At 44.0% G+C, this 13,323-nt stretch overlaps 1 protein-coding gene across 1 annotated transcript in view; it reads right to left on the bottom strand.

Annotated features, from left to right (window-relative positions):
- Positions 1–13,323, bottom strand: part of plxna1a (plexin A1a) — a 156,807-nt gene that overhangs the window by 98,750 nt on the left and 44,734 nt on the right. The window contains exons 3-7 of the mRNA XM_071543953.1: positions 10,071–10,171; positions 9,658–9,781; positions 9,402–9,555; positions 8,304–8,403; positions 211–325 (exon numbers count right to left, since the gene is read on the bottom strand). Of these exons, the coding sequence (XP_071400054.1) occupies positions 211–325; positions 8,304–8,403; positions 9,402–9,555; positions 9,658–9,781; positions 10,071–10,171 (594 nt within the window). The remainder of the gene's footprint in view (positions 1–210; positions 326–8,303; positions 8,404–9,401; positions 9,556–9,657; positions 9,782–10,070; positions 10,172–13,323) is intronic.

The raw sequence follows: 13,323 nt of genomic DNA, 5'->3' as shown, positions 1-13,323 counted from the left end.
TGCTTGGAGTACAACAGCTGCTGCTGCGCCACTCATAGCAGCACTCAGTCACTTTCACACACACACACACACACACACACACACACACACACACACCTAGTGGCATGGTAATGCCAAGGGCCCAGCTGGGACCTGTATACCATTTGTGTACGTGTATGTGCGTGTGTGTGTGTGTGTGTATGTGTGTGTGTGTGTGTGGAAACCCCTCACCTCCGAGGTGTTGACTCGTCCCTCCTGGAAGGAGCAGTCGCTGGCGTCCTGCGTGCACATGTGCCGATATTTACACCAGTGACAGGGGAAGTTCCCATTGACACAGGACAGACACCTGGAGAGAGAGAGAGAGAGAGAGAGAGAGAGAGAGGGAGAGGGAGGGAGAGAGAGAGAGAGAGAGAGAGAGAGAGAGATTTAAAAAGGAGTCAGAGCAGACCAATACATCACCATAACAGACGGTAAAATAAATGTGGCACAAATTGGAGACTGCACGGAATATTGTCTGTGTCAGGCTTGTAGGAAATAAACATGATTGATTGTTTCTGTAGATTGCACTGTGAACAGTCAATTGCAACGCCCCGACTGGAGCTGTAATTTTGTTTTTGTTGGGTGTCTCTGAACTCAGTTTACCTCTTAAAAACAAGAAACTGCAATTTAGGTGTTTCCATCTGCTGGGTTAAAGTGGAATGAATACATTTCCTCAATGTAGAATGGAGTTAGGAGAAAAAGCATATCCATGGAACAAATGGAGTCTTTCAAGAATTCATTAGTATTGGGAAAGTGGTTATTTTTTTTGTGTCAGCTAATATCGGCCATATTGCATGCTGTCCACTCCACAAATACCTGAGAGCGTCAGCATTTCTGGGAGGCTGTGGTTGACAAATATTTTATAGGCAAACATCATCAACATCATAACCTAAAACAAAACAAAAAAAAAAACGTTTACGCAAAAAAACTTTTATGCGATATTTGCAGAAATGTTGTCGAAATTTGTCAGTTTCGTTCAGCATTTCTAATTTGCTACGTTATAATTCACATAAAAATGCTCGCATGAAAACCCAGCTACTACAATCTGAATTCTTCATAGTCTAAATGTGCAGGTACAATCGTTGCCAAAGTGCAATACAGGCACAAATGCATGTGATGTGAAGGACGAGTGGAAATGGGAAACGTTCGGATTCAGATCAAAAGGAACCCTGCCATGGGAGAAACGTATCAGACATCCACAGGCCAGGCATGGACGTGCATCAACGCAGTCTCATAACATCAAATGTTTATGGCCAAATCTCCAAAAATCGCATTGAAGTGACAAGTGTAACTGCGGCCTTGCGCATTAAGACTTTATTCCAGCTGTCAGCGAGGCCGAGGCGGACGCTGAAAAAACACCCGAGAGAAGAGGAAAGAATCCTTGGCGATCCACTCCTCCCTTCTTATTCTCCATGCTTGGAGGCTTACAGTGAACTAAGCTGGCAGACCAAGATAAGCCTGTTTTTATATAACACCTCTTTTTTTTTTGCTCTTCAGAGTTCAGGAAGCAAAATGAATATATACACATACAAACATGGATTAGCAAACACAAACAAGGCTGTAATGGCTACCAGAAATAGAAGGGAAGGTTGCATAAAATACAAAGGCTAGGTTTGAGTTTATACTCTGACACTAGAAGTAGAATTACTGTAACGCTCTGCTTCAATTTAGTACAGTGTTTAAGTTGTTCTCAATGTGAAACAAGTTGAATACATCATTAGCTATGCTGAGATACTGTACATCTTTGACGAAATATGGGTAAACAACAGTGGACTGACCATCTAAAATCATTAACGGCAACTAAGAAACAACATAATGGAAAATAAACAAAGAGCTAGCTACAGTCTTGCTACACAAAATGTTAACTTTTGATGTCATTTCCATGCTAGTTAGCATCAGCATGCTAGCTATAGCCATCAAGGTTAGCTTTTGGGCTTGTACTGTTGTAAAAACAGACAGTGAATGCTGTGCACAGCCACCATTACTTATCTAGTGTTTATTGTTGTCAAACATTTTCTCAATGCTATGGAGAAATCACTGATAACCATAACTTGCTAATAAGCAAATGGTAACAGTTTTCTTCACTTCAGTTGTAGTGATTAACATAATTCTTTTCTTATACTAATAATAAAATCTACATTTAAACTAGCTAGCTATAAAAACTGGAAAATAAGTATAGCTAGGCCTACTTCTCCTCTAAATGAAATGTACAAAGTCCTGGAAATAAGCTGGCAGTTTGAATGCATAAAAAATAATATTCACAGGTACATATTGCTGTTGTAATTCCCTGCACAACCGTGAAAGGGCGGACTCGAGCACAAGCACTAGCTTTAAGTACAACAAGCCCCGGCTTTGCAAATCGAGTCTTGTGTCTTGTGTTTTTAACTAAATTCCCCTTAACTTGGGTGTCCTGGTGGCTCAGTGGGCTAGGAGCATACCACCATGTAAAGGTGACATCCTGGGTTAGAATTCAGCTCAGGACCTTTGTCACATGTCATCCCCCTCTCTCGCGCCTCGTCTTTCCTGTCTCTCTTCACTTTGAACTATCTAACAAAGGCGAAAAAAGCCAAATCTTTAAAAAAGAAAAGCCAATCCTCTTTCCCATGCGCTGTCACTCTACTCCACCAGACCTCCTAAGAGCCAAAGTCTTTCCACCAAAGAGCACACCAGACGATTTCATGCCCTTGGTTTATTCGGAGATTAGAGGGTTAACTCCTAAATCGCCTGTGTTGAAGTGACAGTCTGAATCACAAGAGAGGCTTCATAGAGCCGGCGATAAGCTAGTGTGACTAGCCTGAACTGCGGTGCGAGGTTTATAATCAATGGCAGTGGATTTCCATGGGGAGAGGGGTGGATTGAGGTTATGCTAACAGTCTGATGTTTGTTAGTAGAGCTAGTGAGCCAGTTCCTTCTCACTATTAACCCTGGGGTCTATTGATTTCTCTGCTGGAAGGACATGCGCGCAAATGTATGTATGCACAGGCATGGGTATGCATGGCCGCAAACACAAACGGACACACACACACAGACAAGAACACACACAAGCCATTGCCCATGATGATATTGCAGCAATTCCTTCGGGTCACCTGGGCAGTGGAGACTTGTCCTAGAGTAGAGCTGTCAATGCCTGGACAACTGGCTTGGGTTAAGTGGCTGCACTGCTGCAAAGTAGTCAATACAAGCCCCTGCTATTTAACAAGGCCTAGCAACAGAGCCGGGTCAAACGCCTTTTCATCTTCTCCGAGCTTTTGTTCTAGCCCGGCCGGATCGATGGAACAAAGCTGTTGATATGCAAACAACGGCCCGGCACCGCCGCACGCGGACGGAGTAAATGATCGTACGCTCGCTGCTGTGTCGAACTGATCGTTCCATTTAGGTCAGCGTGGATAAAGTCACAGATAAAGCTGGATAAAGCCGCTATTCTTTGCCTTTCATCCTGTGGACCAAAGCTCATGAAAGCATGTCATGTGCAGATAGAAGTAGGCCGGTGGCTCATTTTGGGCCACAATCCATAGTTTAATAAATCAGGAAAGAAAGCTTTTATAATTATTATTCGAATCAGCCTCGCATGTGGGTATTATAAATAGAATCTGAGTGATTAGTTTGACATCATATCTCCCGGTTATTTGCCAGTCTTTCATGTGGAGATTGTTTGGAAGACAGATAAGACTGATTTTGCAAAGTGATCTATTAATAGGCTTTTGTGTTTTTTGTGTTTTATCCGATAAAGCTCTGTTACACATCCAAAGTGATAAAATGATGCATACATCGTTAACTTATTGAGCACAAGAACCAAATGAAAAATGTAGTTTCCCCCCATGGGACTCTGGCTCATTATATCACATTACTGGTCTTGTCATGTGTCCAAAAGCAATAAGCCTGTGAAGCATTCTCTCTCAAACCGCACTTTAATCAAACCAGGGCCACCCTTAAAGTAAATTGGAGCGACAACTTTTACCTCAAAAATGTAGAGTAGACTAGACAACTGGTGGTAACATAATCGCACAGAAAAGTAAAAACTCTAAACTACATTTCCAACAAGATAGCAGAGTTCACGAGTTGTTATGGGATAACATAGCTGTGATTTGAATCGCGGTCAACCCTCCAGGCCTGCGCTCGGGAACAGGGGGGGGCGACAGCGAGCCGGTCCGCCTGGAAACGAGAGCCCTTCCTGGGGGCCGGAGCGTGGGCCGCCCCCCCCCCCCCCCCTCCCTCGAGTGGTTCTTTTCACAGCTCGCAGCTCTGCATAGATTTCAGCCCTTTCATATTGTAATGGTCATGGTGGCCCGCGGCTGGGGCGCTAACCTTTTAGCTGTGTGGGACGCATTATCCCTGACACAATGGGCACAATCTCGCTCGCTCGCTGACACTCTGTTTTATATCTCTATCTCTCCCTCCATCCCTCCCTCTCTCCCTCCCACCCGTCTCTTTCCTCTCCAACTCTGAATCTCACCTCCCCTTCTCTCTCTCTCTCTCTCTCTCCCTTTTCCCGTCTCTCTCTCTCCCTCTCAGCGTGTCTCTCTTCGTTGCCCGTCTCTTCCCTCCAGCTCTCTCCCTCTCTCTCTCTCTCTCTTTTTCTGCACCTCTCTTTAAAGATGCATTATTCCTCCTCCCGCACGCTCAATTAAACTATTCCAAACCTCTTTTTTAATGCAAATTTCTAATATTGTAACAGCGTATGTAAATAGCTCGCAGGGTAATTTGCTGCGCCAAGTCTGTGCCTTCTGTCTCAGCGTCTGTGTGCGTGCACGTGTGTGTGTGTGTGTGTGTGTGTGTGTGTGTCTGTTTACGTGCGTTTGCATGAGAATTTGCGTGTTTTCGTACGAGAATGTGTGCGTGAACGTCGTGTCTGCCTCTGAGCGTGTGCGCGCCTGTGTGTGTGGAAGTCGCGCGAGGGTTTGCGTACACGCCCGCCTGGGTTCCCGCCTGCAGGCCGTTCTCGTGTGTGTTCGCGTGAGTGTGTGTGTGTGTGTGTGTGTGTCGGCTTTCGTCGGCCCGCCAGCCCGCCCGCCGCGCCCCGCCGCCCCGCGAGGAGAGCTCCGCCGCCCGGCTTCCCGCAGACGGGGTCGGAGAGTTGAAAGGTGGTGGTGGGGGGGGGGAGTGGCGTATAAAATGTGGGTTTATGTTACAGCTGCTGCGGTAATAACTGCTCCGTGGTTTACAGTCCTGCGGAGTCCTGAGGGGGGCCGGCGAACCCAACATCAAAGGCTGAAACAGCAGCGGGCCTGTTTATGCAGCAGAGAGAGGAGGGCTAGGTGGGCTGGTTAATCAGGGGTACAGAGTGTAAACACACACGCACACACACACACACACACAAGTACACATGAATAGACACACATGAATAGAGATATGGTGCTACACAAACTCTGCTATCGCTCTTTTTGCAGTCGGCTTTGCACACATGCGAAAGCGCGCACACACACACACACACACACAAAGATGCACGTACATGCACACATAATCACACATGAATACAGATATGACACTGCTATCACTCTTGTGCTGTCTGCCTTGCAAACATCCAAAAACACACACACACACACACAAGGAAATACACAAGCACACACGATGCATAAACACACACGCACACTGATGCACATACACACACCCCTAATCACACACAAATAGAGACATACTGTCATCACTCTTTTACTCTGCCTCACACACATGCAAAAAAACACTGCACACACACACACGCGCGCACACACACACACACACACACACACACACACACACACACACACGCACGCACACACAGAGGATGAATCACAGCCATTGAACCAGGCCTGGAGGCCTTGAGAAGTGGCCCAGGTGAGCACTCTTTCCAAGCCCTCTCCATTATGGCCGTCTCCATACAGGCACCCTGGCTCGAGCTAATTAACGGCCTATTACTATGCAGATATATGCAGGGCCAAGAGCAGAGCACAAGCAATAAATGGGCTCGATGAACGAGAGGATGGAGAGGGTGGAGAAGGGTAAGAGGGAGAGAGCAGAGAGAGATAAAGGGAAAGGCAGAGGAGTGAGGCAGGAGGTAGGGAGGTGCAGGTGATTTTTGGTTGCTTGTAATGTTGCTGATCCAGGAACTGCAGCTTATTCTACTGCTGCAATCACTAAGCAGCTCTGCATTTCCAATCTCACGTCCCTCCTTCCTTCTCTTTTTCTGTCTCCCTGTCGGTCTCCCTCTTTCCTGTCCTCCTCCTCCCTCCAACTCTCTCCCTCCCTGTTTTTCTATCCCTCCCCTTAAACATGCATTACGCTCAATTAAGCTAAACGGAACTGAATTAAGCTTAATGCCGAAAAAGTAAATGCAAGTGAGGAAAGGAGAGACGCGGCGCTTCGGCGGGAGATAGAAAAGGAGGGAGGGATGAAAAGATGGAGAGAGCATCACCTTGTAACAGTTGTTATCTGAACAATCCCACAGTTTCTAATGCTGAAAACATATTTACACCTGGCAGTGACAGGCATATTTGGTGAGAGAGAGAGCGAGAGAGAGAGAGAGAGAGAGAGAGAGAGAGAGAGAGAGAGAATAACTAAGCAGTGAAACCCCAGTCAGCAACTTCAGAGAGCAGCTGAGAGTCACTTAGGCGATGACATTTTATTTATTTTCACTTAACCTTTATTTAACAAGGCAGGTCAATTAAGAACGCATTCTTAATTCATTATCAGTCTGATCTCACTGCCTCTCTGCCTCTCTGCCCCTCTTCCTCTCTTCCTCTTTCTGTCTACTCAATTCAAATCTGCTTCATTGCCATGACAGGCAAAAAAAACCTATGTTGCCAAATGAATATATTATAACAGATTAAGACACTCATATGCACAAGGGCGATGCAAAAACACACAAGGTCAATCTTTCTCTCCCCAACGCTGATTTACCCAAGAAATATTCCAACTTCGACTCAGGATAATCCATTTCCAAGGAAGTGGCCTGAAGTGTTTTAGCCTCACAAGCTTGACTGCCCTTACAGCAAGGTCTTCATCGATTTATCATTTCACTCAACAGTAGTTCCCTCATTGCTTGAGATTTAATTAACTAATTGATTGGCAAACGGCTTGAATACATTGAATAATGAGATGGAAGAACTCACAAGCTCTTTTCTCCATTTGTTGCGGGAATTATGTTTCAGCAACACTCCTTTTGTTAAGGAACCCCCATCACCCGTCTAGTGACCAAGGTTTTCCAGCAGTCTGCACCTTACTGGGTGTGTGTTCTCTCTGTATATTTAAAATAGCTTGTTGAAAACCCCTGGCAGTAGGTGCACTGCAAAAATCGTCTTCACAAGGCATTTAGTCTAGTATAAACTGTGAAAGGAAGGAATCTGCCAATGTGGTGAGATAATTTCACTTTCACTTTCCTAGCAGTGACAAACCGATCTACCACTGAGCATGTGCAGTGTGTTCTAAGGGATGAAAAAACCATTCCAGAAGACACGCCCATCATTTTGAGCTACTCTGCTACTAACTCAGGAAGTGATAAAAGCAGCTAAGTAAACGGTATGGTATTATTTAAGGACGAGTAACATAACAACTCATGCATGGAAAGTGCACACGCCACTTTCCACATACAAATTGGTAGGCCTATTTATAAAAAAAGAACATGCTGTATCTTGGTATCTCCATGCAAGCTTTCCACTATGCCAGACTTTTATGAGTCAACTGAGCTGAATCTGATAGAGCAAAGTGGCAAAGAGAAGGATAGTGACAAAGCAATTTCTATTTGGAGCTCTAATCTTTTCAGCGCACCATAGTGGCTGCATTAGGTCTCAATATGTGTGTTAGCATCCTGTTATCTACAAGCATGATTTCTATTATAGTAAATAGGTTTCATATTGTCACCGTATCGCACAATAATGTGTGAATAAGAATAACACACATATCGGATCATAAATTAGACATAGGCCTACTAATGTGTGATCAATCAAAATCCTACCCTAGGCTTAACCACATTTATACAGATAAGTAGAGTCGGACAATATGAACTATTGAAAAAGAAGTGTTTAGAGAAAGAAGTAATAAGATGAAGAGTATTGTTAAAACCTTGAAATAATCTTCGAGAACATTTGTCTTTAGTTCACACAGCACAATGCCTGAGTCAGTTTTGTCAATTCAGATCTTAGATCACATGCGATCCTTTGAATGAGGGCCATACTTTGTTATAATTTTGTCTTATCGATTGTATCTGGAGTAGATAATTGTGTCCTATTAAGAGTAGATGTTAGTTTTTTAAATGGCAGATATCTCATTTTGGAACAAAACTCTTCATTTGGAATAGGAGGAGGAGAACTTACGATTGGTGGACGCTGCAGTTGTAGAAGACAAAGTCCACACTGGCAAACTTCTTCCCCGTCTCTCTGGACTTCAGATAGAGCTTTATCACACGCTGGTCACCTACGAGGAGTCACAAAACACCCGCCACATGTACATCATCGGTGTCCTGAGGCCATTTTCTTTCTTTCCCCAATTGTGCTTTATTTCTGTACTGTACAACTGACATTATCGCCAAAGTGTATGGAAAATGTTTCATGACCCTGGGACCATGCCAAACCCCAAGCAATACATTTTGAAATGTTAACAGCCTCATTTTAGGTGTTAGTTGTCAATTCCTGAAACGTTGACATTTTGGAGCTACAAGGTTTCTGCTGGATACTGAAAGTAAACAGAGCCGTAAGCAGAGTCTATCTTATTCTTAGGGAAGTCATTCATTGGAAGAAAAAATGGAAATAAATGGTTTGCTGGTTCAACTGTATACAGTATATATATGTATGTTTTTGCGGGGTAAATTTGCAAATCGTCTACTCAATTTGTCATTTGGACAATCACAAGGAAATGGGCAAAGTTCAAGAGTAGAATGCCCCTTCCTCTACACAGCTGAATCAACTCTTATAGATGAATATAGGTAATGCTAGGTGTGCAGTGGACTGTCACTGAAAACAATGTCCATTGTGTTAGGTGAAAGGAAAGCAAACAAATGAAAACAACAAAATCGCTCAATCGACCCCCCCCCCCAAAAATTGTATTGAATCTTCTTCTCCCGAAAACTAAATGCTATAGGGTGTCCGAAACATCTGGAATCATAAGGAAATCACTCACTTCTTGAATGTGCTCAACATGACCACTGCCAAATTCTAGAGTTACTTGCAAATGCAAAACCAGGTTGCTCTATATCCAGATCAACAGCTGTGCAGGTGCCAGTAATTAGCTGTTGCATTGACTTCAACAAAAGAAACTTTTTCCTTCAGGTAGTCCCAGAAAGCAAAATCAAAAGGACCCCATCCATTGGTTAGGAAATGTGTCAACCAGACACATACATAAAGTATTACTTTTCCCTTTGATTCCAGACTTTTAGGACACTGTGTATTTTTGAATGCAAGAATGTTTCCCTTTACCCCGGTCACGTGTGATGGGGGCCACGTCTTTCGTAGAGGGGGACAGGCAGAAGATTCGTCCGCCGTAGATCCGTCCCTCCGTCTCCACATAGTCCTCAAAGGAGCAGTTGACTCCAGCCGACAGACTGGGCACGTTCTGGGCCTGGAGCACCAGCTAGGAGGAGGGAGGGAAGAGGATAGGAACATTTGGTGTACTATATTAAAAGGCACAGGAAGTAAGATCTTGCATTGTTGTGACACACCAACACGCTTGTACCTGCACTTCAGACATGGTGACAGAGACGTTGTCGGGTTGGACGCCGAGTCGGACGCACTGCTCTACTCTGGTGGTGAAACGCTGAGGCTCCTCTGCTCTCTCACAGCGATCCTTCCTCGAACAACTAGAGAGAGAGAGAGAGAGAGAGAGAGAGAGAGAGAGATTGTATGTAGGATTCTTGGAGATCCATTGGAGATCCATCCAAATTTTGCATAGTATCACAAGTAAAGTTATTCTAGGAGTCAAATATGGAACTATTTCACATACAGAGCCAACATAGACAAACACCCAACCGCCAAATAAAAACCTTTGTGCGCATGTACAGTAATGTAGCCACTGAAAAATACATTACTGCATGGATGCAATGTACTGCAGCCTGACATCATGTACTCAATGGTATGCTGAAGACTTACACATTGTGCAGCACACACCAGCCACAGTGAGGGTCTCCTGATCCCAGACAGGCTCCACAGGAGGTGTACTGCTCACAGCTCTCCACTGGCACACGCGTGACCTGGAAGGAAAACACACACACACACACAGGCACACACACTGTTAACATCACCTTCAAACTGCCCTGTATGGAGCGTATAAACAGGATCTACTGGAGGTGTACAATGCCTCCACTTGAAGATGAGATTAAAGCAGCGAGCACACAGTGAATATCACGCATGGAGATAAACAGCTCTGTACAGTATATAAACAGGATCTGCTGCTTACAGCTCACACTGTGAGTGGGTTAGCTGGAGGGGATATAAAAGCAGCTTAAACACATGCAAACACGCATCTGGGTAACGTCACACCCTGTGACAAACATCCCCGTATGATATATTGTGTACTGGTCACAGTTTTCCAGTGGAAAACAAATTACGTCGAGATGCACACAAGCTGTTCTCCTCAAATACATAAAAACAGCCTTGCACAGTTACTAAACAGGATCCAGAAGAAGTTAATTCTCCACTTCAACTGGATTTAGCCTGAATGCAACCTTAGATCCCCGGACAGCGGCCTTCTGGTCATTCCTAAATCTAGACTTGAGATTAAAGGAGACCAGTCCTTCTGGTTATTGCTAAATCTAGACTAAAGACCGAAGGAGACTGGACCTTGTGTTCGTTACTAAATCTAGACTAAAGACTGAGACCGGACCTTCTGTTCGTTACTAAATCTACACTAAAGACTAAAGGAGACCAGTCCTTCTCTCCATTAACAAATCTCGACTAAAGACTGTGACCAGACCTTCTGTTCGTTATTAAATTTCAACTAAAGACTGAAGGAAACTGGTCCTTCTGGTCATTACCAAATCTAGACTAAAGACTAAAGGAGACCAGTCCTTCTGGTCATTACCAAATCTAGACTAAAGACTAAAGGAGACTGGTCCTTCTGGTCATTCCTAAATCTAGACTAAAGACTAAAGGAGACTGGTCCTTCAGACCACTCCTAAATCCTTTTTAGGAAACCCTTTTAGGAAAAACTGAAGGATGAATGCTTCCCCCCCTGCAATGTTATGAGAGTTTAGTGAAGAAAAGGAACCAACTAAAATTTCAAATGTCAGTGTCCCTTTAACTTGTTGCTGGCACTTGTTAAGGCAATAATGAATGTCATTCACTTTCCAACATCTATAAATTCATATCTGACAGGTTGCCAGATAAGACAGCTTTCCCCTTCACAGCTTTGCATATTCTTTTAATGCATTGTGTTGTTTTATTGTTTTCCCTCTGTGGTACTTGGAGATTTATTTCCTTTTTTTTAATCATTTTCCCTTGTAGCATTTTTGAGATTTGCTTTTTAATGAGATTTTTCTCTGGTAGCACATTGATATTTGCTTTAAATGAAAACTGGACTGCAAATGAAATGCGCCATTGTAGCCGCTGTTGCCAAGCGATTTCACTGAAAGGCTGAAAGTGTCGAGAGTCTGTATTTTGGACGCCTTTCATGCCACAAAGTTACTGTCGCTCAAAACACTATTCAGGCCGTTTGAGCCCGACTGTCACCACAACAGCTCCAGACACATGAAGGCCTGTCTGCCTACTTTGCCTTATCATACAACCTTCTAAGAACCCTAAACTTATGTCCAAAAAACCCATGAAAAACACAGGAGCGGTGGCATTACTTGGTCTCAATTCTATCATATTTTTTAATTAACGGCTACATCCGGCTAACAGGTCTCAGCACGAGCCTCCACGAGAGCGTCATTCACACAACACCTGGCCAAGTTTGCTTAATGCTCGCGCCTGCTTTGCGAAGAGTGCGTCTTTGTAGTTAACACCATCCAGATACACATCCAGGATTACTCCTTTGTCCGCTAAATCTCTACCAGCTGCCGCCTGTGCGTCTGCAAGACTATTAAGATAAGATGAAACTTTTTTGATCCCTGTGGGGGAATTGGGGGGGGGGAACTTTACCTGACTGCTCTACCACCAAAGAGCTAGCTGAACATCGGGGGGAGACAGTGAGACAGACAGGAATTATCATTTAAGAAGTGTCCAAAAAGCTGTCTTTGCAGTTGTCATGTATACAGGCTGTGCATCTGTCCGGGATTACCAGGGAAGCGCGCCGCACCTTTAATTTCACCCAGGCTTTCGGATACTCTTAAGTCAAGGAATGATCCTTTAAGAGAGGACATTTTGAAACGCTTTAATCATACCGGTACGCGCTCAGGTGTACTCCGCTCTCCCTTAAATCCTCACCATCTCCAGTGTAACAGCGGGCATGTGTTTTATCTCGACCTGCTGGATGCCGCTCGCAGGTGACAGATGGATTGGCAGACAGGAAGCTGCCTCAGACAAAAAAACTAAACACACACACAAACACACCCAACATCGCTGACCACACACCAGCATGGCACGTTACTACTGGACCAAACTGAGCATGTGTATGTGCGAGAGGTTGTGACAAGGTTTCTGGGGCAGTTCTTGGGTGCTTCAATGCAGCTTTGAGCACCCAACACACACACACACACACACACACACACACCCCTCCAGCTGCCTCAACCAGGTGAAGTATCACATCAATAATGCTGCAGAGACAGGGGGCACGCCAGGTAAGCTACAAGGTGGTGAGGTTGAATTGTAATGGCAGCTACAGGCACGGCACTGCAGAGACCTTCACACAGGAAACTCCACCTTCATGCACCATCTTTTTTCCTTCTAATCGTTCATATAGCATATCAGGCTCTTTTGAAGTCTCTTACCTGTATAAGGGGCTGCTTAATGAATCTGACAGAAATGTACATTTTGATATTCATGTCATCGTACACTTCAAACATGTTAGGAACGTTGTTTCATGTTGACATTGGAGTCACTGTTGAAGGAGAGTTAAAAGTTATACAAAAGTGCCAGAAACATGGTGACTATGGTAGAACCTCTCATATAGTGATATAATGGCTATCAAGGGGGAAAAGTTTTGTTTTTTCTTTTTTTTCTTCTTTTTTTGCATAGGATTGTCTTAAAATGAGAGATGGTGATGTGTCCAAAAATCTATCCATGGAGAGCAGTGAAAATAATACAGTATATTTTCAGCTGAATTTTTTGTAATAAGCATAGAATAAGACAATATTTCTTTATTATATTTTATGGATGGATTTATTTATTTATTTATTTTGATAGAAAGGTCTTCCTGTATATGAAAGAGTGGTAGCGATATTGTATATGTTCCTAATATGCTGGA

The sequence above is a fragment of the Centroberyx affinis genome, unplaced genomic scaffold, assembly GCF_046629955.1.
Source record: "Centroberyx affinis isolate AG114_WGS23_722 - 3 ecotype Tasmania unplaced genomic scaffold, CSIRO-AGI_Caff_v1 ptg004423l_1, whole genome shotgun sequence".
Taxonomy (NCBI): Eukaryota; Metazoa; Chordata; class Actinopteri; order Beryciformes; family Berycidae; genus Centroberyx; species Centroberyx affinis.
This window is presented reverse-complemented; position numbering and strand designations above follow the sequence as displayed.